Source organism: Talpa occidentalis, unplaced genomic scaffold (genome assembly GCF_014898055.3).
Source record: "Talpa occidentalis isolate TD23 unplaced genomic scaffold, MPIMG_talOcc4v2.1 talOcc4.15, whole genome shotgun sequence".
Taxonomy (NCBI): Eukaryota; Metazoa; Chordata; class Mammalia; order Eulipotyphla; family Talpidae; genus Talpa; species Talpa occidentalis.
The window spans coordinates 430,046-453,918 of NW_023601543.1; the positions used below are offsets into that span (position 1 = coordinate 430,046).

Here is a 23,873-nt window from a genome sequence, read left to right on the forward strand (position 1 = left end):
TCTCTCAGAGTGCCGCGCTCCCCTGGGAATGACCTCTGGGCACATCCAAGACTCTCAGATCACGGCCTCAGGGCAGCATGGTAAATGCGGTCCTTTTCTCTCCAAGAATGGGGTGATTCTTTCCTTTGTCCCAGAGAAATTCAGACCACCATCCGGCATGCAGCAAGCCTACCCCAGAGCTGCCCCCTCCACTTCCCACGGCCACCTGCTGCCGGCCCCACGCCCAGCCCCGGCCCAGCCGCTCCCTGCCCCTGGAGCCACTGCCAGCACTCCCCCAGCTCACCCGACCCCGGTGGGGTGCCTAGAGCAGCACCATTCGCCTCCGGGGGTGGGCCGATTTTCTTGTTTACTTTCATTTCACTTATGCTCTTTGCTTTTTGTTTTCTAACTTCCCTACAATGAACACTCATGCAGGGATAAAGAACGAACACTATTTGGTGCTGCTAGTGATACATCCCAGTGCCAGCCAATCAGCGGTGCTAACCGCCCGCAGAATTATGTTTAGAAAGTAAAATGAGTGAGGACCAGGGAAATCCTTAGGTGGCCACTGGGACTGTGCTTCTGACTCTGTCTTCGTGGTGCTGGGACTAACCTTTCTCGGGAGAATCTTGTAGCCCCAAGTGTCTAGGAGCACCCCACCTGAACCCTCTTTCTCCCCTCTCTCGGGCAAAGGGCAGTGGGCCCCAAAGCTGGCCAGACTTCACCAGTCAGGATCGGTCAACGCCTGGAGCACCAAGGAGCCCTTCTCCTGGATCCAGGTGAGGGCGCCGCGCACTCCCGTGCATGCCCCCTTGGCCGCAGCCCTGCCAGCCACAGCGCGCTCGGCCTCCCTCACCGGAGGCATCCTCAAGGCGCCTTCTGCCACCTGCCCTCCTGAGCGCCACACCCCTCTCTTGCCTGGTACTTTCATAAAAGGAAGACATGCTCCCAGGAAGCCACCCAGCAGGGAGTTAGCACGGAAGGGGGCGCTGACAGGATGGGGAGTTGGGGAGATCTGAAGCATGCACCCGGGCCAGGCCAAGGGCTCCAGGCGCCTGCCAGCGCATGGTCCATCTGCACTTGCTTCCTCGTGGGCAGGAGGGTGTTGTGCTCACGCTCAAATGCCCAGCTGGGTGTCCAGGTGAAATGACGAACCTGAGCTTTCCAGACGGCTCGGAGCTTCCGACCGCAGCATAGAAAAGCTACAAGAGGCGAAGTGGCCGAGATGGGCACTTTGCCAGGAACCCAGAATAGGCAAGAAAGGCTAGGACGCCAGAGGTCCACAGAGGCCTCTCACCGGCCGCGTGAACCAACAACTTAAGTCACTTCAATGAAACCCCTGAACTTTGTGCCTGGTGCTCTCAGGTGATTATGCCACAGTGCCAAGAGGAAAAACCGGGTGTCTTCCTTTGGGAACACCATCTCCTCTGGGAAGAGAGCTCGCCCCTCTGCCCTGTGCTCTGCTTTGTTTTTCTCTCACACTGACCACTCCTTGGTGCCACAGAAGTGAAAACGTGTATGATCGTCCGGTTCCCCTACTCAAGCAGCGGCACCGCAGGGCGGGGCTTTTGTTGCTGTTCACTCTTCCGTGCCCAGACAGCGCTAGGTGCGCAAGCCTGAACACCTATCCTGCAGTGATCGAATGTGGGAGGACTTGGGTTTGGCTGAGGCGGAGATGCGTGCGTGGCCCACGCCCTCCTGTCTAAGAACAAGCACCCCTTGCCACTGGGCCGCACTCGCGGCACAACACTCGCTAGGCGTCGCAATTCGCTGCCAGGCCAGGTGCCAAGGCCGGAATAAATGAAGGGTCCCGCGTGCCATGAGCTGAGAGCGCCTACAGCAGGTGTTCACACTTTCGTTCTTACGACAACCCTGTCAGACAAGCACCACGGTCATCTCCACGTTACAGACAAAGCTATTAAGTCCCAGTGCGGCTGGCCGACTCCGCCACGTTCACGGCCTGACCCTCTCGGACCAGCAGAGACCTTGTCAGGCGGTACGAGAGCTGGCATTAGTGAAGTGACATACATCATGAAGGCTCTAAATTCTAAATTCTTGGGGTGGGGAAACTGGCTTTGGCTGATGTGCGCCCCGAGCCCTGGGCCACGAGGATCCATGTGTGCAGCAAAGGATGTGTACCGAGAAGGCGGGGAGGCGGGGAGGCAAGAAGCACCCCTTCTGCTCCTCCCCGTCCTTACTCCCATGGCTTCGCAGGCAGCCACGTTTCCACATCGGGGTCTCCTTCTCCCGCGTGCCCAGACGCTGCAGCGTCGCCGTCAGCAGTGACCCTATCAGGAGGCAGTTCACTCACTTAACACAACGTGCCGTTTTCATCGGCAGGTGGACCTGTTGGAACCAAAGATCATTCACGGCATCATGACGCAGGGCGCCCGCCAGAAGCTCTCCAGCCTCTACATCTCTCAGTTCGTCGTCATGTACAGCGTGGATGGAAACAACTGGCGCAGTTACCGAGGGAATTCCACGGGCACCTTAATGGTATGTGACCTGCCCTTGCGGGAGAATCCTTTAGGCATGAATCCGTGGAGGAGTGTTTGACAGATTTCAGTGTGGCCCAAACGCTCCTGGCTCTGACAAACTTAAAACCAGAGAAGAATTTTCTGCTTAGGGGAGACAGGAGTGATCATGGACATGTGAGCGAGCAAGTAGTGGCGTCACAGCTCCCAGAGACGACAGAAATGTGTGCCCGGGCCTAGAGGCACGGCTGCAAGCAGGCAGACACGGGCGCCGGGCGGGGCCCCCGCAAACCTCTGTGCTCTTTCTCTGGTCTCGCTCCGGCACTTGCTCACAGCTCGCGGTCTCGCCTTGGAGCGGTCCTCCTTGCCGCGGCCCGGCTCGTAGCGCTGCCGCCTCCTGTCCCTGCGCTCTCGGCATAGGGGCTGCACGGCCACCTGCACCACTGTGCTCCCTGGGCCCAGGGGTCCAGTCAATGGCACGCGCGTTCCACGCCCACGCCACTCAGCCCGGGCATCAGGCGCGGCCCGGGAGGGCAAGACCATGGTGGGGCTGCAGAAGCAGCAATGGCAGGGCGGACGAGAGCCTGAGCGCTCCACTTCCCCGGCCCGGGACTCGGGGGACTCGGGGGACTCGGGGGACGCGGGCGCTGGAGCACACCGTGGAGGCGCGCAGCTGGCCGTGGGCAGGCCAGTGGGCGAGAGACTGGAGGGTGGGGGAAGCCGCGAGTGGAGGTGGGGGCTGCACCTTCCATAGAAAGGGAAATGGGAAATGACATTCTCTGCAGGGCGCCGAAGCCCATCACTGAACAGGCTTAACATACTGCCATCGGCCTCCCGCATATTACGCCTCCATTGAACTGAGCCTTCCACACCCCATTTCACTGGAGCCGCTCTCCCCGCAGCTGCCATGTTCCTGCCACCTGTTTCCAGGCTCCAATAAAACCTGCACGTCAGTCGGGGGTAATCATCCCATCAGCTGCCTTCTTCTTCAGCATGAATTGCGGTCGCTGCCCCTCAGAGACAAAACAGGAAACATCCACTGTTGGTGTCTCAGGACAGACATGCAGGGAGGCCAGACATCTCCGCACGGCATGGGGCAGCCAGACAAACACAGGTTGACATACACACACGGGATGCACTTTGCACATACATGACACACGTGAGACGCATTTACAGACAGCATATATGTAACACATGTACGTATTTATGTGTGCACACGTGGAACAAGCGTGTCCTGTTCCGGACTGCATGGGGGGACCCCACTCTCACTGTGCACCAGGTCCACTGTCAGTTTTCAGTGCTTTCTCTCAATTTGGTTAATTAAAGTAACAACGCTGCATTTGACTCACAAGCACAGGACCCCACTTCAGATGCCCGTCCCCACACCCCACCAGGTCCTCCCCCACCATCTGTCAGGCCCTCCATCTGGGATGGCTGCAGAGCTGTCACAAACGCTTCCTCTGCATCTCTGATCTGATCACTTGCTTCTCTTTCCTGTGGGCAAATTCCACTCACATTCAGTGGCTTAAGAAGCGGGCCTGGCCAAAGCGGACGTGGGAGCAGCCGGTTGGGGAGGCTCCAATCCGTCCAGTTTGTCCCCTTCCGTCACAGCCGAGCACACGCTCCGGACAGGACGCCACTGAACACGGGGCCGGGAGGGCCTCCCGCGCGCGCGCGCGCGCGCGTGGGCCCTCACAGCCAGCATGGGCTCCCGCCCGCAGCCACACTCCCCGCTGGGGCGCCTGGGCCGCCGCCCGGGCCAGGTGCCGCCCGTCTGAGAGTTAGCCGGCTGCACCTCCCCAACTTCCGGAGACGTCTGGTCCCCACGCTCGGCACCCAAACCGGCGCCTGCTGGGGGCTCCTTTCTCAGGTCTGGGCGCGAGGGTCACAGCACCCTGGAAACCAACACCGAAGCGCTCCTTTCCCACGAGGCCCTCGCGCCGGCAGCGGCCGGACGTCTGACGGCAGCCAGAGGGCAAAGGCACGAGCCTCGAGTCTCGGGCCGGTCCTCAGCCACCTCCCCTGCCTGGTCCGGGTGCAAACCAAGAAGCCACGCCGCAGAGGCCGTCGCGGCCCGAAAGGGATCGAGGCGCCCGGCCCGGGCCCCCGCAGCCGCGCTGCCCCCCTGTGACAGCCCCACCCCCGGGCGAGTCGTCGACTGACAGGAGGCCAGGCCCGCCGTGCTCCGTGTGACTCGCCAAACTCAAGAGACTGCATGGGGGGACCCCACTCTCACTGTGCACCCGGTCCACTGTCAGTTTTCAGTGCTTTCTCTCAATTTGGTTAATTAAAGTAACAACGCTGCATTTGACGCTGGGCAGAAAGAAACACCACCCAGCGGGGCGGGGTGCACTGGGCAACACCGGACAAGCCGCCTGGGCAACGTCTGCACGCGGACGGCCCTCGCGCCTGGGGGACGGCGGCGGTCTGGCGTGTGCGCCCGAGAACGCGGCTGAATCTCCCGCGAGCGAAGAGCCGCAGAACGAAAGCGCCCCGCGGGGAGCGCCCGCCCGTGGCCCGCAGCGGCCACTGCAGAGGCCACGCGCCGTGGGGCTGCACCGGCCCGCAGGGCCTTTTCCGGCCTTCCTGGCAAAGCCCGGCTCCGTCAGGCACAGGCTGCCGCAGAGGGCGGGGGCCGAGGGCCCAGGACCCAGACCAGCACGTGCCCCCTAACCCACAAGCGCCCCCAACAGACTCTCGCACAGCAGGCTGCGGGCTGCCGCCGCCGAGGCGGCCCAAGCACTTTAATGACACTGGGTGGGGAAACGGACACCGGGAGGCGCCTGACCCCCGCCCCCCCATACGCTGGGGGAGCCGGGCACCGCCGGGGGCCACGCGGCCAAACGTCTCTGCGGGCGCGCGGCTGCGCGGGGGTCGGGGGGCACCGCCAGCCAGCGTCCAGAGGCCCGGCCGCAGGAGCTCCGTCTCCGCCTCCGCCGGGGTGGGGGGGAGGCTGTGGCCGCAGCAGACGGGCGCAGGAGGGCGCGCGGCAGGACGAGCAGGGAGCTGGCGACGACGACGACGGAGTCCACGGCGGCCTCCCGAGCGCGCGGGGGCGGGGGGCGCGAAGGGCCGCGGCCCCCAGGGGCCCGGGCGCGCGCACACGCGCGCGGGCAGCGAGTCCCGACGAGGCCCGCCGTCGCCGTCCCGCCGGGCCCCCGCCCTCCGCGCAAGGGCTCACACCCCCTGCCCCGACGGGCAGACGGCCTCCTGCAGCACGAGGTGCAGCAGGTGGTTCTGCTCGGCGCTCAGCAGCGGCCACATGGCCACCTGCAGCGACTTGACGGCCTCCGTGTCCTTCTCGTGCGTGGCCATGACCAGCGACTGCAGCAGCAGGAAGAGCTCCTCGGGCAGCGGGCCGCCGCCGTCCTGCCCGTGGCCGTCGAACGCCTCCCAGGAGTACTTCTCCAGCGTGCGCGCGTGCTCGGGCAGCAGCTTGGCCGGCGGCGGCTGCAGCAGCAGCAGCAGCAGCACGCGGGACACCTCGCAGCGGACCAGCACGTCCGAGAAGGCGCCGAGCGCGGGCACCGGCGCGGGCGGCGGCGCGCCGGGCGCGGGCGGCGGCGCGGCGGGCCGGGCGGCGCCGGGCGGCGGCGGGGGCCCGGGCGGCGGCGGCGGCGGCGGCGGCCCGGGCGGCGGCGGGGGCCCGGGCGGCGGCGCGCCGTGCTCGCGGGCCAGGCGCTGCATGCGCGTGAAGAGCGCCAGGGCGCTGCTGTAGTCGCGCGCCAGCAGCTGGCAGGACGCCGCGTCGCCCAGCGCCTGCAGCGCGGCCAGGGGCAGCTGCGGCAGCTGCAGGTGGGCGGCGCGCTGGAAGTGGCCGGCGGCGGCGGCCGGCTGGCCCAGGTCGCGCAGGGCGGCGGCCAGCTCCAGGCAGAGCGCGGCGGCGGCGGCCGGCTGGCCCAGCTCGAGGTGCAGGCGCACGGCGGCGCCCAGCGCGGCGGCGGCGGCCTGCAGCGGCTCCCCGTAGGCGGCGGGGCAGGCCAGGCGCTGGCGCGCGTCGCGCTCCTGCCGCAGGAAGAGGCGCGCGGCCTCGGTCAGCGCCAGCGCCTCGCCGGGCCCGTGGAAGAGCGCCTGCTGGCAGCGCGCCACGGCCAGCTGGCACCAGGCCGCGTAGGGCAGGCACTCCTGGGCGCGCAGCTCGCGGCCCAGCTGGGCGAACTGCTCGCCGGCCTCCGCCACGTTGGGCTTCCGCAGGAAGCGCTTCTTCAGCTTGCTGGACACCTGGCGGTAGCGGGCCAGGAAGTCGGGGGCCTCGGGCCCGGGGCCCGCGCCGCCGGCGCCCGGCCCCGCCGCGGACGCCGCCATCTTGCCGCCCGGCGCTTCCGGGCCGGCGTGCCCACGCCCGCGTGCGACGGCGACGTGGCGGGCGGGCGGGCGGGCGTGCTTGCGTCACGCGCGCCGCGCGCCCGCCCGCCCGGCCGCGGGGCGGGGCGGGGCGGGGCGGGGCGGGGCGGGGCGGGGCCTGGCCGGCCGGGGCGGGCCCCGCTGTCGCTAGGCGACCAGGTGTTTGCGCGGTGGCCAGGGCGTCTGGCCTCCCTGAGCGAACTGGGTCCCCAAACCGCGCGGTCGCCCCCCGTGACCCCTTCCGACCTGGCACCCGGCTGGCCCCCCGCGCCTCAACCTTCCCGTCCGAGCCCGTGCCCACGGCGCTGCCCACCCATCCGCCCCGCGCCCCGGTGACCGGCGCACGGTCCGCCCGTCGCCTCGCCGCAGGCCTGGTCTGGTCTGGAGCTGCTCCCCAAAGAGCCCCGTCCTCCTGGGGACTCATGCCGACGACGGCGCAGTCGGCCCAGGCCAGCCCCACGCCTCGCCCTTCCCCGCCCACCCGGGGACACGCCCTCGCACCGTCCCGCTCCGCTCCGCAGGCAGGCCTCTGCTCTCCGCCAGCCCCATCCCGAACCCCCCAGCCGGGCGTCGCCCCGCCGCCCCCCCCCGTGCCCCGACGGAGGGCCCGCCCGTGCGCCCCCCCCCCCCGCCCTCCCGTGCCCCGACGGAGGGCCCGCCCGTGCGCCCCCCCCTGTGCCTCGACGGAGGGCCCGCCCGTGCGCCCTCCCGCCCTCCCGTGCCCCGACGGAGGGCCCGCCCGTGCGCCCCCAGGGCCCCGGGGGACCCCGCACCCCACGCAAAGCGACCGAAGCGCGCACGAGTTTCTTTCAACATTTATTGGCTTCCAGGACTGGGGGCCGGGGCTGCCGGGCGTGACGGGGGCCTGGCCGGGGCCAGGGCCCGCGGCCGCTAGTGGGGGCCCGGGGCCACCTGGGAGATGGTGGTGGCCCCGAAGAGGGGGCTGAGCAGCGCGTTGTTGTGCACCGCCATGTCCAGCAGCTCGGGGGTGATGCGCGTGAGGCCTCTGTTCTGGGCCTCGCTGCCCGCCAGCTCCAGCACGGTGGCCGTCAGGTACTGGAGGACGGCCGCGAGGAAGACCGGGGCGGACGCGCTCAGGCGCTGGGCGTAGCGGCCCTCCCGCAGCAGGCGCTCCACGTGGCTCACGGAGAAGGCCAGCTCGGCGCGGGAGCTGCGGGAGCGGTCTCCCCGCTGCTCGGCAGACGACCCCCGACGGCTTCTCCTCGGCATGGCGGCGGCGGCGGCGACGGCGAGGGGCCTTCCTGCCTCGGGCCTGGCTGCGCGGCGCTGGGAGGCGAGGCGAGGCGAGGCGAGGCGGGGCGAGCCGGTGCGGGCGAGGCGAGGCGAGGCGAGGCGAGGCGAGGCGAGCCGGTGCGAGGCGGTGCGGGCGGGAAGGTGCCCGGCTCTGCCACGGCGGGCCCCAACCGCTGCGTGGAGCCGGTGTCTGACCCGGCTGCGTCTCCTAGCAACCGCCGGCTCGAGGGGCCCCTCATTGGTGGGCTCGCGCGTCCCTAGAAGGTTCCAACGCACCGCCAGGGGGTGCCCCCCACCCCCCCACCCCCGCCCAGAGCGGGCCCGGGGCCGGGCCCGCCAGGTCCGGCCCACGCGGCTGCTCGCCCGAGCCTCCCTCCCGGGCTGCCTCCCTTGCCAACGGAGGGCAACGTGGGCCGGGCCACCGCCACCGCGACCTGCTGCCACCATGTTGGCACCACCCCGGTGCCCCCCAAGCCCCGTGGGATGCGCCGTCGCGCCCCCCCCCGGCCCCCTCCCCGTTCGCCCCCTCCCGCTCGCGAGACGCTGGGGCCGGGCCCCGGCGCGGGAACGTGGGTGGCCCCTCGAGCCGGGCAGCTGGCGCCCGGCCCGGTGCGTTCCTCGGGGTCCAGCCAGAGGGCAGCTCGAGCCGGCGCGTCCTCCCTTTTCGCGGCTGCATGGTACTCCGTCGCACGGGCGGCCGCGGTCCTGGGCACCTCGTCGTGCGCGGGCGGACGTTTAGGGGGCCCCGCCGGCAGGACTGCGCCCGCGTCCCGTGCGCTCCTGGGGGGGAACGCCGGCTCGCCTGCTTCCTGTGGGCTGTCTGGGCGCGGCGGGCCGGGGTGCGCGTAGGGAAACTGTGTTGGCCGACTGAGGGGCCGCGCCACTGAGGGGCCGCGCCACTGAGGGGCCGCGCCACTGAGGGGCCGCGCCACTGAGGGGCCGCGCCACTGAGGGGCCGCGCCACTGAGGGGCCGCGCCACTGAGGGGCCGCGCCACTGAGGGGCCGCGCCACTGAGGGGCCGCGCCACTGAGGGGCCGCGCCACTGAGGGGCCGCGCCACTGAGGGGCCGCGCCACTGAGGGGCCGCGCCACTGAGGGGCCGCGCCACTGAGGGGCCGCGCGACGCTTGGGCAGACGCAGGGGCGGCGAGCGCGGCTCCCCTCCGCTGCCCGTCGGCCTGCGGCCTTGGTGTCCGTCTGCGTCTCTTTGGTTCCGTGCGCGCGGATTTATTTGCTCGGGTCGCGGCCCTGGCGGCTGCGGAGCAGCATCTGCGGGGGCCCCCTCAGGGTGCAGCGTGTGGGGTCTGGCGCGGGAACCTGCTGGCCGGGTGCTCCTGCCTCGGAGGCGTGTCCGCTCCAGCCCTCTGCACGCTGTGGTCTCCCTGGTGGCGCAAGGGGTTAAGCACCGCACTATGAAGCTGTCCACAGCCTCTGCAGCACGAGTTCCATCCCTGGCCAGGGAGCTCCCCACAGGGTGCAGCAGACCTCTCCTGACTCCCCGCTGCTCCCCTCAGCAGTGGATCTGCCTGTTTTGCTCCCCGCTCTGTCTCTGGTGAGTGCTGTCACTCCCCGCACCTCTGGCCTGCACCCCAGCTCTTGTATGCATAAATAAAATCTTTTTTTAAAAAAGAATAATGCTGTGACTTCTCTGACAGTAATATAAATTTATTAATATTCTCTACCCCACAGAAAGAAAAATTGTTACATGGGAGAATTTTTTATTTCCCATTACTCTGATATGTGATTATTTACCAGGCTGACACTGATTCCTGCTCTAGTGTCCTCAAGCAGATACAGACTCCCAGCATTTTGTGAGACGATTTTCAACTTTCCTTATATTATATGCCACAGTTTCCATGTAAGTCTTTTGCATGGGCATTGCCATGAAAGTTCTCAAACTGTCTGTTTCCTTGAATGTGCTATGCTTGAATGTTCTCTGGAGCCTGGGTGCATCAAGCTCGTGCAGGCCACATGTTCACCTTGGACATTACCACACGCCTCGTGAGTCCACACACGAGGAAGCAGGGATAGAGGTTCTTCCACACTGTTCGCATTCTCGGAAACTCTTTCTCAGTTGAGTCCACCCTGAGCGCAAGCTCCTCAGACTTGGGCTCTGCTCGGCCGATCTGGGATGCGGCCCCAGCACTCTTGCTTCCGCAGATGCAGGTGCAGCTGCTCCGTGGCCCACAGTGGAGCCGAGAGACAAGACCATTTCACAGGACCCCCTGCCCCAGACTGGTCTCCCTCGGCTTGCTCCTCTTTTTTTTTTTTTTTTTTTAAGATTTATTTATTTATGCATACAAGAACCTGGGTACAGGCCAGAGGTGTGGGGAATGAGAGGATCCACCAGAGACAGAGCGGGGAGCAGAACAGGCAGGTCCACTGAAATACACTGCTGAGGGGAGCAGCGGGGAGAAGGCGAGGTCTGCTGCACCATGTGGGTCAGCGCCCTGGCCAGAGATCAAACTCATCCTGCACAGGCTGCAGGTAGCCTCATAGTGCTGTGCTTAACCCCTTGCGCCACCAGTGAGGCCCCTCAGCTCGCTCCTCTTTCTGGTGTTTTTCACCCTCATCCGTTCTGTCCTAATGTCTGAGCTCTGGTGCGGGGGGCTGCACCTATTAGTACCCAAACCTCAAGTTGCTCAGAATCTAGCAGGGATAGTGACAAGCAGACCTTTGAAATGCAGGCTGATGTGGTGAAGAAAGGATCTGGGGGCTTCTGGGAACAAACAGTACCCTCAGAATACTAGTGTGACTAACTTCTTCAGGTCGATGATCCCAAAGAGTGGCTGCAAGTGGACTTCCAGAAGACAGTGAAAGTCACAGGCGTGACCACCCAGGGCGTGAAGTCTCTCCCCAGATGTTATTTTGCTCCTTCACTTGTATCTGTGCTGACCCCCCAGGTCTTCTTCGGCAACGTGGACTCATCCGGTATAAAGCACAATGTCTTCAACCCTCCAATCATCGCTCGGCACTTCCGCCTGCACCCCACACACTACAGCGGCCGCAGCACCCTGCGCATGGAGCTGCTGGGCTGTGACCTCAACAGTAAGTGTCGGGCGCCCTGTCTTCCCTTGCCGTGCTAGACTGACTGGCTGGGAAGTGGTCCCGGGCGGGCAGAGCCCTGGTGCGTGGGGCCGCAGGGCCGACCGAGGCCGGTGCTAGTGGCGAGTTCTCTCATTTCCTTGAGGCTGCAGCATGCCCCTGGGTGTGGGGAGCAAAGCGGTCTCCGATGCTCAGATCACGGCCTCATCCTACTTAAAGAACGTGTTTGCCAGCTGGGCTCCCTCCCAAGCGCGACTCCACCTCCAGGGCAGGACCAACGCCTGGAGACCGCAGGTGAGAGGAGCAGATGCCCTGGACCAGCAGGGCCGTGACCGTGGTTGGGGAAGAATAGGAAGTACCCTTACTGAGTCTCAGGGCGCAGGTCTCGGTAGGCATGGTTTCAGACAGTAGGCACGGGGCATCCCTGGCGGGGCTTCCCGGAAACAGACTCTGTATATAGGGGGGCTGCCACCTGTCAAAGAATCAGTGCATCTGAAGCCCGGTGCTCTCAGCCACCATCCCTCGAGTTGCAAGTCTCCCAGTGCTCAAGGGAAGGGCCATGGCCGCGTACAGTTCACTGGACACAGTCCTTTGCTAGAATCACTGCGTGTGATTGGTCTGTCATGGAGAAGCTTCTGGTCTGTGCTCCTTCAAGAGCATATTGTAGACATAACAGGCTCCACCACACTGCCAGGCTTTCAGCTCCAGCCAGTTTCTATATGGCTCATGTATTCATTCAACAAACATGTGTGGGACACACAACCTCAAGTTGCTCAGAATCTAGCAGGGATAGTGACAAGCAGACCTTTGAAATGCAGGTTGATGTGGTGAAGAAAGGATCTGGGGGCTTCTGGGAACAAACAGTACCCTCAGAATACAAGTCTGACTAACTTCCTCAGGTCGATGATCCCAAAGAGTGGCTGCAAGTGGACTTCCAGAAGACAGTGAAAGTCACAGGCGTGACCACCCAGGGCGTGAAGTCTCTCCTTATGAGCATGTTTGTGACGGAGTTCCTCATCTCCAGCAGTCAAGATGGCCACCACTGGACTCTGTTCCTTCAGAGTGGCCAAGCAAAGGTAAGCTGGCCTCACAGGAAAGGCAAGGGGAATCTCCTGGAGCTTGACCTTTGGAGACATAATGAGGTTGTTGAATGACCTTGAGGATAACCTGAGTACCTGTAGTAACAGGACACCATGAAAGGCATTCTGGGAGGACATGGTGACGCCAAGCTAGAGTAGAGGCAGGAGTCGATTATCTTCACAAATGTCGCTGTTATGTGGGATGGCTGCAGCTCAGGGAGATAAAGAAGAGGAAGACTCACTTGCCAAATACATGACATCTGTGTCCTCAGCAACTTACAGGCCTGAGACTCACTGGCCTTGAACTTTCAGGACCTAGACATCTTTCTTCTGGAGATGAGTTTGCTGCATAAGTTCACAAGTTATGCTGACTATGGGATGTGCCATGTAGTCTTGCTGCCCCTTGAGTGTGGGCATGAACGGGTCATTCCTATGGTCTCTTTTATCTTTTTCACCGAGGATTAACCACGCTGTGGCCCTTGCCAATTTCTCTAGTCATCTCTTTCCACTTGCTCTAGTGCTTACTAGACAGGGAGGGGGTGAAGAGTTGTGTGTTTAAGCACTCATACACACAATGGCGCCATCTGGATAATGGAATGTTGCCATAATCCACCCAGAGCTTACCTCCCCAGGCACTAGCAGACAAGGCCGCTGCAGGTGGCGAATGTCAGGGGTCTGGTCACACCCAAAAGGAAGCACACTACACAGAGGGCAGTTCACTTGATCGACAGCAGGGGGCGCTCGCGGACGAGGAACCCTGGTGGCCAGGGGCCTCCTCTAGGGCCACTTGAAATCGACTCTTGCTGATGGAACAAGAAACCACAGGAAACTTCCACATGAATAGGGAAGGGCAGGTGAGGTAGAAGGCATTCTCATTTTTGAGTCTTCACTCCGTTTCTTGAAAACGCCATGACCTTCGGCGGCATGAGTCACCCGAGCAAAGGGCTGTGAGAGGACATGACCCAGAGCACTTGCTTGAAATGCCAGTGTGTCCCCTCGGCCTGTGGCCTGAGAGGGCGAGGGCAGCACAGCAGGCAGAGGACAACTAGGAAACCACAGCCCGGCCGACATGGAGTGGCCCCAAACAAGAATTTGCAGACATGAAGAAAAGCTTTGAATCGGAAAATTTTAAACTGACAAAAATGGGGGAAGCATAGGAAGATGTGAAATACGAGTTAACCAAAGTGAAAAAAAAAATGATATTGAAGAAAAAGATATCATCTGAGAAATGAAGGCAATCATCTCACCGGAAGAGACTTAAGCAAAACTATACCTTGGGGTACTGAAGAGGAAAACAGGCCTGAGGCCAGAAACGTAGCAAAGGGAAGAAAATGAACCTCTGGTGGCGCAAAGGGTTGAGCACAGCACTGTGAAGCTGTCCGCGGCCTCTGCAGCACGAGTTCCATCCCCGGCCAGGGAGCAACCACATGGTGCAGCAGACCCCTCTGTCTCCCCTCTGCTCCCCTCAGCAGTGGATTTCAGTGGATCTCCCTGTTCTGCTCCCCACTCTGTCTCTGAGGAGTCCTCTTACACCCCCCGCCCCCGCATCTCTGGCCTGCACCCCAGTTCTTGCATGCATAAATAATTTTTTTTTTAAAAAAGGGAAGAAAATGATCATAGAGAAAGTGAAGCTAAGCCGGCACAGGTGAGACCGGAAACTCAGAAGAATAAAACAAAGCAACGAGAGCACATGTTGGCAGTGGAACCCAGGAACAGCCCGCGGGAATCACAGCAGCTCTGGGCATGCGTACCTGGGGAAAGTGATCCAGTAGAATCCATTGTGAGCTAGTCCTAGTCAGTCTAAATTCTCAGTGCCTCCAGGTCCAAAGGCTGAGTCAGTGACAAGGGCAAAGAAATGCTGTTCCCACGGGTTGTTCGCTAGAGCTCAAGAGAAGAAGAGACACGTGCGAGCGCACCACGCTGTATAGCCAAGGCCCACGCAAGAACACGCCCTTACATGCACCCTTGTCACAGAGTAAAAGCGACGATTTTGCTCATCAGAGAAGTGGGCGTAGCAGACAACAAAGTCATTTATGGCCAAATAACAAATGGGAGTCGAAGGGGCTCATTTGACACGGACACCTTCGAAAAAGGCCCAGCGGTGCGGGAGCGTCACTGGGAATGCCGCCGGGCCATGCTGGCTGCGCTGTCCTAGTGCCCAGAAGCTAGCGATGTCACCTCATCTGGGAAAAGGTCTTTGAAAATGCAGCTAAGAATCTTGAGGTGAGTTCAGCCTGGACTCCCCAGGGGCCCTCAACCCAGTCCTAGGTGTCCTTAGAAGACAGCAGAGGAGGGACACACAGAGAAGGCCTCTCGGCACTGGTGCTGCACAGAGAAACTGCGCAGCCCTGCGTGGCCGTCCGTTTCCCCGGAGAAGAGACAGGGTGACATCAGCAAAGCCAGGCGCGCCCCAAAGGGCCCAGCACCCCTGGCCACAGCAGATGGACTCTGCCCTCCCTGCCAGGACCACATGCCGCCTGTGCTCAGGCAGAACAAAGGAACACACGGTGAGTGACAAACAGGGAAAGCTGCCCCCACACGGGGACGGGCACGCGCAGGCTGCGGGGCTCCCTTTCTCTCGGCGCTAAGTGGCTGCTGTGGCCAAGAGCAACTGGAGCACCCAGAAGCTGGAACAGACCAGAAAAAATCCCCCCCGAGAACCCTGAGAGGGGGCGCGGCGGCCCTGAGATACCTGAATGAACCCAGCGACGGTTGGAACTGCATCAGAAGAGTCACTGTCCCCGGAGAGCTTGGGCATGATGGCTCTGGCCTTAGTCTCTCAGCCCCACTTCCTGGTAGAAGGAACCTGGGCCAAACTGGAGCATCAAAAAGAAAAATGCTGATTTTAAAATTCAGAGCCCAGAAGGCCTACAGGAGTGCCTGTCACCGCACCAACCCGGGAAGCATCCAGCACTGAACACAGAAGATGTGGCCAGATGAGGGCTGTGAAGAAATGCGCCCAAGGGGTGAAAATGAGGTGGCCGTGCATCTGCGCTGCAGGAAAATGGGGTGGTGCGAATGGAGTGGGGGTGAGATGCCCATTCAAATTCTCCTGAGGTACTTGGTGCAAAACCCATCTCCTCCTCCTCTCCCTTGTCACCTGCCACTGGCTTCACCACACCACACTGCGGGAGCGCTGCTCTCTCAGGCTGGGGAATGCGCTGCCCTGAGTGACCATGATCACCAGACGTGTTTCTGCAGACACCTGCTGGCCACACACAGGCCTCCCCAGCCCAACCCAGAGAAGCGTGAGGCCTCAAGGCCCTGCTCCCCACCTCCCACCCCCACTGCTCCTTCACCCAGCCCTGCGCCTTGCTGTGTTGCTGCTGTTGGTCTAAAGTTGTTGATTTGACTGGGGACAGGAACGACGCTTCTCGAAAGAGCAAATGTTCCAACTATGATGGGCCTTTGCTCCACATCTGCCTTATATCTGAATTGTTCTCAGCCGCTTTTCAGAATCTCAGTGGACTTGAGTGTCCTGTCAATCAATATATGTCCCTTTTCCTCTTTCAGGTTTTCCATGGCAATGAAGACCCCTTCACCCCTGTGCTGAACTCTCTAGAGCCGCCTCTACTAACCCGCTACCTTAGAATCCACCCCCAGAGCTGGGTGCACCACATTGCCCTGAGGCTGGAGGTCCTGGGCTGCGAGGCCCAGCAGCTGTCCTGGGGCCCAGGCCCCGCCTGACAGCTGCATACCCGCGGCCCCGGGGCCTGTCGTGCCTGTGCCTGCCAGCCCGGCACTCTGCCCTCCTGGCAGAAACGGCCCACAAGCCTCCCAACGCCACAGCCCAGAACCCTGAGTGCCCCATGGCTGCTGCCGCCTCCCGGTCCGGCCTTGCTTCACTGAACTGACGCAAGGGAAGCATCTCAGAGCAAGCTGTGGACACGGAAAAGACGACTCTCACTTGTTTATTACCTTGCTCAAGCACGGACCAAAGCAGCTGTGGGGAGCATAGCGCCTCAGCCTTGAACTCAGAAGGCCCATCATTTTGACAATCTGCAAAGAGGAGGTCGTATAAGAATTCCCTGCCTTAGTCTATTTTGGCCTCCTAATCCTGAGATGTGGTTCTCCTGTTTTGTTATCTTGGAGCACAGTTACTGCATCTTCTTACCTCAAAACTGAGACCCAGAGGTAGGATTCCAGACCACTCAGGTCCCTGAAAGTAGAAGCAACATGACGTAAGATGTATTTTCCTCACAGGATTGTCCAGAGTTAGTCAGGTCTTAAAAGGGTGAATGGCCTTCTCAAAATTCAGGTCCATCTCACAGGGAAATAGAAATGAATTCTTAATTCTAGTAATAAAAAAAAATGCCCCTCAGAAATTTGTGGTGTCTAAAGACATATTTTCATGTTTCCACAGGAAAATTCGTGCCCATCTGGGCGACACAACACTGTGATCGCAATAACGCGAATTTTCCTCCTCAGCTCACTTCCCATCCCAGGGCTAGTTGGGACTCAGCTGGTGACAGCAAGAGCACAAACCTGCGGCCGCCTGCCACACAGGAGAAGCTTTGTGCGGTTCACACCCCTGTCACTCGGAAACAAGGGCCAAGGCAGGAGGCGAGGGCAGGCCTTGAGCAGCTGGAGCGAGGGAGCGTCCAAAGGTGGCAACCTAGGGTGCTTGGAAAACACCATTCACAGTAGCAGAGAAAGTTACCACAATCTCAGAAGTGTCCAGAGAGCAGAGGCTTTTCTCTTCCATGCGAGAGCTTTTCCTAGTAACCCTGCATGACTCTGACCTGACCTTTCCGGGGACTACGAAGTGTTTGTCACAGTACAGTCATAAGCCACAACTGACGAAAGTGCAAATGGTTTATAGTCCTGTGAGCTCTGGAAGGTCACAGGCCAAGGTACAGAAAGCAATAAATTGTTTTGCTTTGTAGCCTGGTAGAGAAGTGAACCCAAAGGCGATATGGTTGTATTTCCTGTGGAAGGGTAACCGCTGGTGTCTGACTTCACAATCTTGTTTGGCGTCCCTTCCCCATCTGACTGCACATCTCTATTCCTCAAATGCTCTGCGAAGCAGCTCTCGTCTTCCTGACAGTTTCCTCAATAACCAGGTAAAGCAAACATTGACACATACAAGCAAACACCTCTGAGGAGCGAGGCGTGTTGTGATGACGTTAACAAGCGCACAACAGCAGGGTCACCACTTGGAAAGTCAGGGCCAACTTCAGTTGGGTGTAGCAAGGCCCTGGGCCAACCTGCTGGATGTGAGTGACCCAGGAGAGAACTGCCACGTGAACCCAGAAACAGGCACGAGAGTCCCGAAGTGGGCACAATCCTGCTTCCTCACGGCTTTTGGTGACTCCGTGTGGCATTGCGTCAGGTCACGCTTCCTCCACCAGGCCACTGCGCATTGCTTCTCTGACTGAGCCCGGATGGTCACTTGTCAGTTCTTCCATCGAAGTGATCATGTTTTTTTAGACCTTGATTTGTGAGAGTTCTCTGTATGTTAAGGGTCCTAACCTACTATCTATCATAGATGTTACGAGATGTATTCCCTAAGTCGTCATTAATCTTTCTTTACAATATTTTACTTTATGAAAGCTTCATGTTTTATGCAATAAATTTATCAGTATTTTCATATATGGTTTTGGATTTTAGGACATGTTTAAAGTAGCTTTTTCCACATCAAGATTTTAAACATAGCCACCCTTATTTTATTCTAACGCTGTAGCTTGAAGTTTCTTCAGTCCTTGATCCAGCTAAAATTTAGTTTTACCTGTAACGCTCTACAGCCAAATGAATAGTGAGTCACCCCAACATCCTATCAAGCCACCTCTTTCTCACCACTTTTTTCATCTACTAAAGCCCCACCACACGCGCTATTTTAAGGTGTAGCAGGTCCCGTGTGTTAAATGAAATACCTTCAATCTTTCAGGCCTAGGAATACACAGTCACTGTGACATTGGGTTTCAGTGACAGCACAGACAGAAAAGGGGTGTCCGGGCTTCCCTGGTAGCACAAGGGGTTAAGCACAGCACTGTGAAGCTATCAGCAGCCTCTGCAGTACAAGTTCCACCCCGGCCAGGGAGCTGACCCACATGGTGCGGCAGACCTCTCCTGTCTCCGGCTGCTCCCCTCAGCAGTGTGTTTCAGTAGATCTGCCTGTTCTGCTCCCCACTCTGCCTCTGGTGAATCCTCTCACCCTCCCACACACACCTCTGGCCTACACCCCAGCTTTTGTACGCATAAATAAATAAATCTTTCTTTAAAAGGGGAGTACCTGCTCTGGGGGGAGGGCCGAGGTTGTCAGTGATGTCATAAGGAGGTAGAATTCTGGGTGCACCTTCAGAGACCTTGGGAAGACTGGCTGGCTTCTTCTGAAGATGGAAGGCTAATTCACTAGCCTTTTTGGAACCCTTGGTGTTGGGTCAATTTTTCAATTTTCAGGTGACTGCCATCCCTCGTGTCCTGCAACAGGCTCTTTAAGCCCAAATGGTAATGGCTCAGACAGGGGCTTGTGTCCCTCATCTCAAGCAGTCCGCGAACCTTCCTCACCGTCATAAGACGGCGGCCCCAATTTCATGTTCCACTTGCTACACAATGTTCAAGGCAGGAGGGGTGGTAGTGAGGGAGGGTGTGGGTGTGGGGTGGGAGGTAGGAGGTTGTAGGGGATTTGGAGGTGGGAGATGAAGAATGGTGTGGGAGGTGGGGTTGGGGGATGTGGCGGCTGGAAACAGGTTGGGGAGTCGGGGACAGGTGGGGGTGGGGGCTGAGATTTCTGCATCAAGCAGGTATGCTGATTAGGAGACTTGCGAGAGGCTGATACTGTTGTAATTGAGGCGTCTCAGGAAAGCTCCCTGAGAATCCGGGCGCATGTGGGTGAAGTGTCTTAGATCTGGGGTCAGCGCCTCAGGTGACGAACAGCTGTGGGTGATTAGCAAAGGTGAGCAGCTTTCTGCAGCAAACACGAAACCCCATTCTCTGACTTTCAGACAGAGGTGCGTTGGAAAGAGCTGAGAGTTGAGCGCCCTGAGAGGAGCCATGCAGCCCCAGAGGCTGCTGAGCGCTGGCTTCCTGCTGTGCAGCCTGGCCTGCCTCTGGTGGGATGCTGTGGCTTCCCGGCCATCCAAACCAAGGGGTGCGTGTGCTGTAGGGTACATGCTTCTTTCTTCTTGTGACGTAGGGCCCATCCATCAGGTCAGGAAACCATGGTCTTGGGAGAGCTGCCTATTTGGGTTCAGTCCATGGAGCTGCACGTGCTCGAAGCCAGAGCCAGTGGCGCCGACCTCCCATGCGGGTGCAGTGCCTCCCTGAGGACAAAGAGGGAGGAGGGCAGGGAGCATAACACAGACAGTGAAACTGAAGGCAGACATGGTGGCACTCGAGCCCACGGTGGAGTGCTCCCAAAACCTGCCTCGACACCCACACACCTTGCACCCACCCCAGCCCTGGGAAGCATGTCCCAGTGAGCGACCCCCTGCCACAGCTCCTGAGGCCTTCCTTGGGGGCACATCACAGCAGCCTCTCCTTTTCCCCCACTTCCAAAAGAAAAGACTCAAACGATGCCCAGCCCGGCCCGGCGGCCTCCGTCAAGTTCCTCCTGGAGCTGCAGCTGCTTCCTGCCCGGCTGCCGGCCTTCTCCTTTCTCTTCCAGGAGCAGTGACCCTCCCTCGTGCTCCTCATTGACTGGCTACGGCTGCAAAACCCCCCTTAGCACAGGGAATAGCATGGGGGAGCGTGTTTTGTTACCTTTTTTTAAGTACCGCCCTGAAGGGCCCCAGCCCAGCCGGCTCAAGCGGCTGCGGCTGCGGTGCTCCCTGCAGGCTGGCTGGGCGACCTCCGGGACGACCTCTGGGACCTGATCAAGAGCTCCCTCCCTGCAGCAGCCATTCTGGCTTTTGTTATCAGTGCAGCAATCCTGGGGACCCTGTGCTGCCTCACGTAAGCCGGGCAGGAGGGAGGGGGGCAGAGGAAGGGGCTCTGGGAACGGGGACTTGCCATCCACACCCCCCGCAGCAGCTGACAGTGTCTGCGACTCCCCTTCTGTCGCGAGGAAGCCCTAATCATCCTGACCCTCGGCACAGGGACTGCACATGGAAACTAAGCTGCAGTGTTTCCAGCTGCCTGAAACTCGTCAAAAATATTCCTCTAGACGAGTCAGACGAAGTCAAAAGATTCCCGAAATCGTTCAGAAAATAACAGGTCTAGCTGGAAACCTAGGCTTCACGTGTGTCCCCACGACTTCCCGAGAGACGGCCCGTCCCCGCTTTGCAGAAAGACTGGGCAAGAAGACAACTGAGCAGCCCCGACTGCAGCAGGATGGAAAGGAACTCTACTCAAAATTCACCAGCTGGCAAAGTGGGGGGCAAAGAGCAGGCGAAGGGCGTGGCGTCCTGTGCTGGCGCCGCGGCCCCGCCTCGTGACCAGCAGGCAGTGCCAGCTGCACAGGGCACTGAGCAAGCTGCGGCCCCACCTTCCTGAGCACCCCTAGGAGGGCAACTCCCCCACACATGCAGATGGGGGCCGATGATTCAGTTCATAGGTCACTCAACCAAGCGCCACACCCACACACTCTCTTGGGGCGGCCACAGCGAGGGCTGCGGCGGGACCGTGGGGGTACACGGTGCCCAGGCCAGGCACTGTGGGTTCTCCTCTCAGCCAGGCCGGGAGGAGTGGCACAGCCCTGGGGACCCCACTGAGCTGCCCCACCTTAGGAGGCGAAGCCTGCCCTGTGCGACCCACCCTGGTGAGCCCCAGAATTGAAGACCAGCGGCAACTGAGAGACCGCCGTGGTTGCAGGCGCGGGGGTCGTCGTGGGAGGAAGTGCGACACACGCCGAGTGGCCACAGGGACAGACACGCTTTCTGCCCACTACGGAGGCAGGACTGCGGTCGGGAGGTGCCCACGCCTCCTGGCATTGCCACTTGGGCTCCAGAAGCATCTGAGCATTGCTTGACCGTGCACATCCAGAGGGGTGTCGGGAAGGTCAAGCGGGGAGCAGGCCCCCCGAAGTCAACCGCGAGGGCGGGAGGCAGGAGGAGCGGACCGAGTGGCCCTCTGCCGGCTCAGAGTGACACTCGGGGACACCGGGGAGAGACCGCCGCAGAGGACGACGTACCTGGCTCCAGTTGGTTATTGGCAGGGCAGGGGCCTGGAAGTCAGTCGGTCGTCGCCCGGCGGCAGCGCCATCGTGAGGGTTTCCACCGTTGCTCTCCGGCTGCTCCGTGCTTTGGTCCGGCCGCACTTTCTGGCCTTTCCACAGCAAACTGCGTTGCTTGACTGCCACATTTCTGAAAATATATTTCAGAAACCAAAGCCAGAACTTCTGTGCCTACCTCCAATCCCAAGGATGCCAGAAACACATCCTTGCTCTTCTTTTCTCACGTCAGCAGACTGTTTCATCTGCGTGGAATCAGCTACTTCCGTCTCAGGGGCCGAGTCCCGGGAAGGGCGAGGGGACAGCCGGCAGCGGCGGGGGGGAGGGGAGGCTGAACCCCAGCTCTGCTCTCATCCTTTCCTCTTCCTTTTCCAGCATCCTTATAGGCGAGCCCGTCCAGTAAAGAACTAGACGATTCCGGTGGACAAGCACGGTGTTCGCTTGCTGGAGTCCGAGAGGATGGACTAGCAAAGTCAAATTGTCTTTCATCTTAGACTATCTTTGTCTTTATTTTCTCCTTCAAAACATGCAATTGAAAAATGGGAATAGTCATGACTGCTTTGATGATAAAAGTAGTACACTCTTATTGTAAAAGGTGTGTAGAAAATACAGAAAGAAGAAAACCATACCCCTAACCCTAGCACCCCAAAATAAACACTGTTAACTTCTTGGTGTGTCTCCATTCAGACTTCTTAAACATGTTACTGTTTTCCCAAAAACTCTTCTATAAAACGATAGCTCTGTTGTGATGTTATTTATCGGTGGTCAACTAAGTCTGACACATGCTGCATGAAACAGGATTTTTTTTTTAAAGATTTATTTATTTTTATACAAGAGCTGGGGTACAAGCCAGAGGCATGGGAGGGTGAGAGGATTCACCAGAGACAGAGTAGGGAGCAGAACAGGCAGACTGACAAAATACACCGCTGAGGGGAGCAGCGGGCGAGACAGGAGAGGTCGGCTGCACCATGTGGGATTCTCCCTGGCTGGCCGGGAATCGAACTCACATCCCAGAGGCTGCAGACAGCTTCACAGCACTGCACTCAACCCGCTGCACCACTGGGGAGGCCCTGAAACAGGATTTTTAATGACATCCCTCGCCTTCTGAGAATGGCGAGGCGCACGCGCACAGAAAGCTCTTTGCATCCTCCTGCGTCTGTAGAGTACGAGGCCGTGCAGTAGAGATGAGTCATCGCACCCCACTTGGTTGGAACAGGCAGTATCTGGCTGTTCTGAATAGGGAGGGAGGCTTCAAGGTTGCCTCCCAGGTGCTTGAGCCAGAGCCAGGAAGACCTGTTCATTTGTTGAGCTGAGGAAAATGGCAAGAGCTTGGTGATTTGCGCCAGACAGCACAAACAGAAAGAAAGCCCAACGCGCTGCTCCAACAGGTCCTGAGGAGCAGCCACAGGGCCTGTGTGACTGGCTGGGGCCAGAGAAGCAGAACTGGTCAGGGCCACATGGAAGTCAGGGGGAAGGCTGGACAGAGGCCACTGAGAGCATCGCTCAGAGCAAAAAAGATGTTACAGGGGACAGGGGCGGACATCCCTGTGGACAGCAGCAGGTCTCTTTGCCAAGGTATCATTTAGTTTTGCCTGTTTTGTTTTGTTTTTTTTTGTTTGTTTGTTTTGTTTTGAAGGATTCTAGAAGTATCCCTCTGCTTGGTGTCCCAGAATCTTCAAATTTCTTCCCTGAAGTGTCACAGCTCATACGTCTACTGCTCAAAGAATTATCCAAAGTGAAAAAAGTTATCCTCCACTTCCTCTCCGATCAGCACACTGCGACGGGGCCGCCTGTCTCCCCACACCATCGCAGCCCTGCTTTTAAACATGATACGAACTAATATGTTTGTGTTCTGTGAGCACAATTGCCGGAGGACAGTCACAGTGCTGCTTCTGGGCGTTTTTTTCAATTCTGAACAAAGCTATAAGCAGGATAGCGCCCATCTCGCAGCACACATCAGTGAGACTTTCTGTGAGGAAAACACGCCATGATCCAAGCACAGGGCGAAGAGCGAGTGTGCGGCCTGCCCACGTCCACCATCAGGCTGTTCACTTTTTGCTGACCTGTTTTCTTATTTAGTATTTCCCTGAAATCTGATGAGATGAAATACCTTTCCTGTGTCTTCCTCTCCTGTGAAATTTCCGTTTGTGAACTCTGCCCATCTTCTCTGACTTGCACTTTCACGCACTCCTCCCCCATCGGCAGGCCCTGTCGGGGCAGCAGCAAGCTGTGCTCCGCGCTGTATGTGTGGTTCCTTCTCCCGGAACCCAGAGCGCGTTTCCACTTCCTGTTCTTGCAAGTATTTAATGTGGGAGATTTGGCACTTATTCCCGCCGTGCTAGTGATTTCTACCTGGCTCGTCCTTCTAGAAGCTCACACTTAGGTCCTTAAGCTACTTGGGACTGATAGTTCGCACGGCCTGAAGAGGAGTCCAACGTCACTCTTGTCGGCATGGTGACCTTTGCACTGAATTTCTGTTCTAGGCGGGGAATTGAGAAATGGGGCAGTAAATTCCAAGAAGCAATAAATTCCAAGGACCAAAACCCTATTCCGCACAAAGAGCAAGCTGAACCGGCCCTGCGGACCCGAA

At 59.8% G+C, this 23,873-nt stretch overlaps 4 protein-coding genes across 5 annotated transcripts in view; 2 read left to right on the forward strand and 2 right to left on the reverse strand.

The window, feature by feature from the left end:
• The window catches only part of F8 (coagulation factor VIII), a 55,470-nt gene extending 39,609 nt beyond the window's left edge, over nt 1-15,861 (forward strand). Inside the window, 7 exon segments of the mRNA XM_037512766.2 lie at nt 9-80; nt 673-758; nt 2,320-2,475; nt 10,954-11,098; nt 11,241-11,389; nt 11,995-12,171; nt 15,688-15,861. Of these exon segments, the coding sequence (XP_037368663.2) occupies nt 9-80; nt 673-758; nt 2,320-2,475; nt 10,954-11,098; nt 11,241-11,389; nt 11,995-12,171; nt 15,688-15,861 (959 nt within the window).
• On the reverse strand, nt 5,587-6,758 carry F8A1 (coagulation factor VIII associated 1). The gene has a single exon (XM_037511738.1). The coding sequence runs from the start codon at nt 6,756-6,758 to the stop codon at nt 5,631-5,633; it is 1,128 nt and encodes a 375-aa protein (XP_037367635.1). The 3' UTR covers nt 5,587-5,630.
• On the reverse strand, nt 7,689-8,027 carry LOC119246375 (histone H2A-Bbd type 2/3). The gene has a single exon (XM_037512760.1). It carries the CDS (start codon nt 8,025-8,027, stop codon nt 7,689-7,691), a length of 339 nt encoding a protein of 112 aa, XP_037368657.1.
• A 2,596-nt stretch (nt 15,862-18,457) lies between the features above and the next one.
• On the forward strand, nt 18,458-21,933 carry SMIM9 (small integral membrane protein 9). 2 transcript variants are annotated; one of them, XM_037512833.1, is made up of 4 exons: nt 18,458-18,573; nt 19,119-19,264; nt 19,950-20,067; nt 21,659-21,933. In XM_037512833.1, exons 2-4 carry the CDS (start codon nt 19,168-19,170, stop codon nt 21,684-21,686), a joined length of 243 nt encoding a protein of 80 aa, XP_037368730.1. In that variant the 5' UTR covers nt 18,458-18,573; nt 19,119-19,167; the 3' UTR covers nt 21,687-21,933. The 2 variants fall into 2 exon arrangements, with proteins under 2 accessions (XP_037368730.1, XP_037368731.1); XM_037512834.1 differs by lacking the exon at nt 18,458-18,573 and adding an exon at nt 18,593-18,621.
• Nucleotides 21,934-23,873: the final 1,940 nt, after the last annotated feature.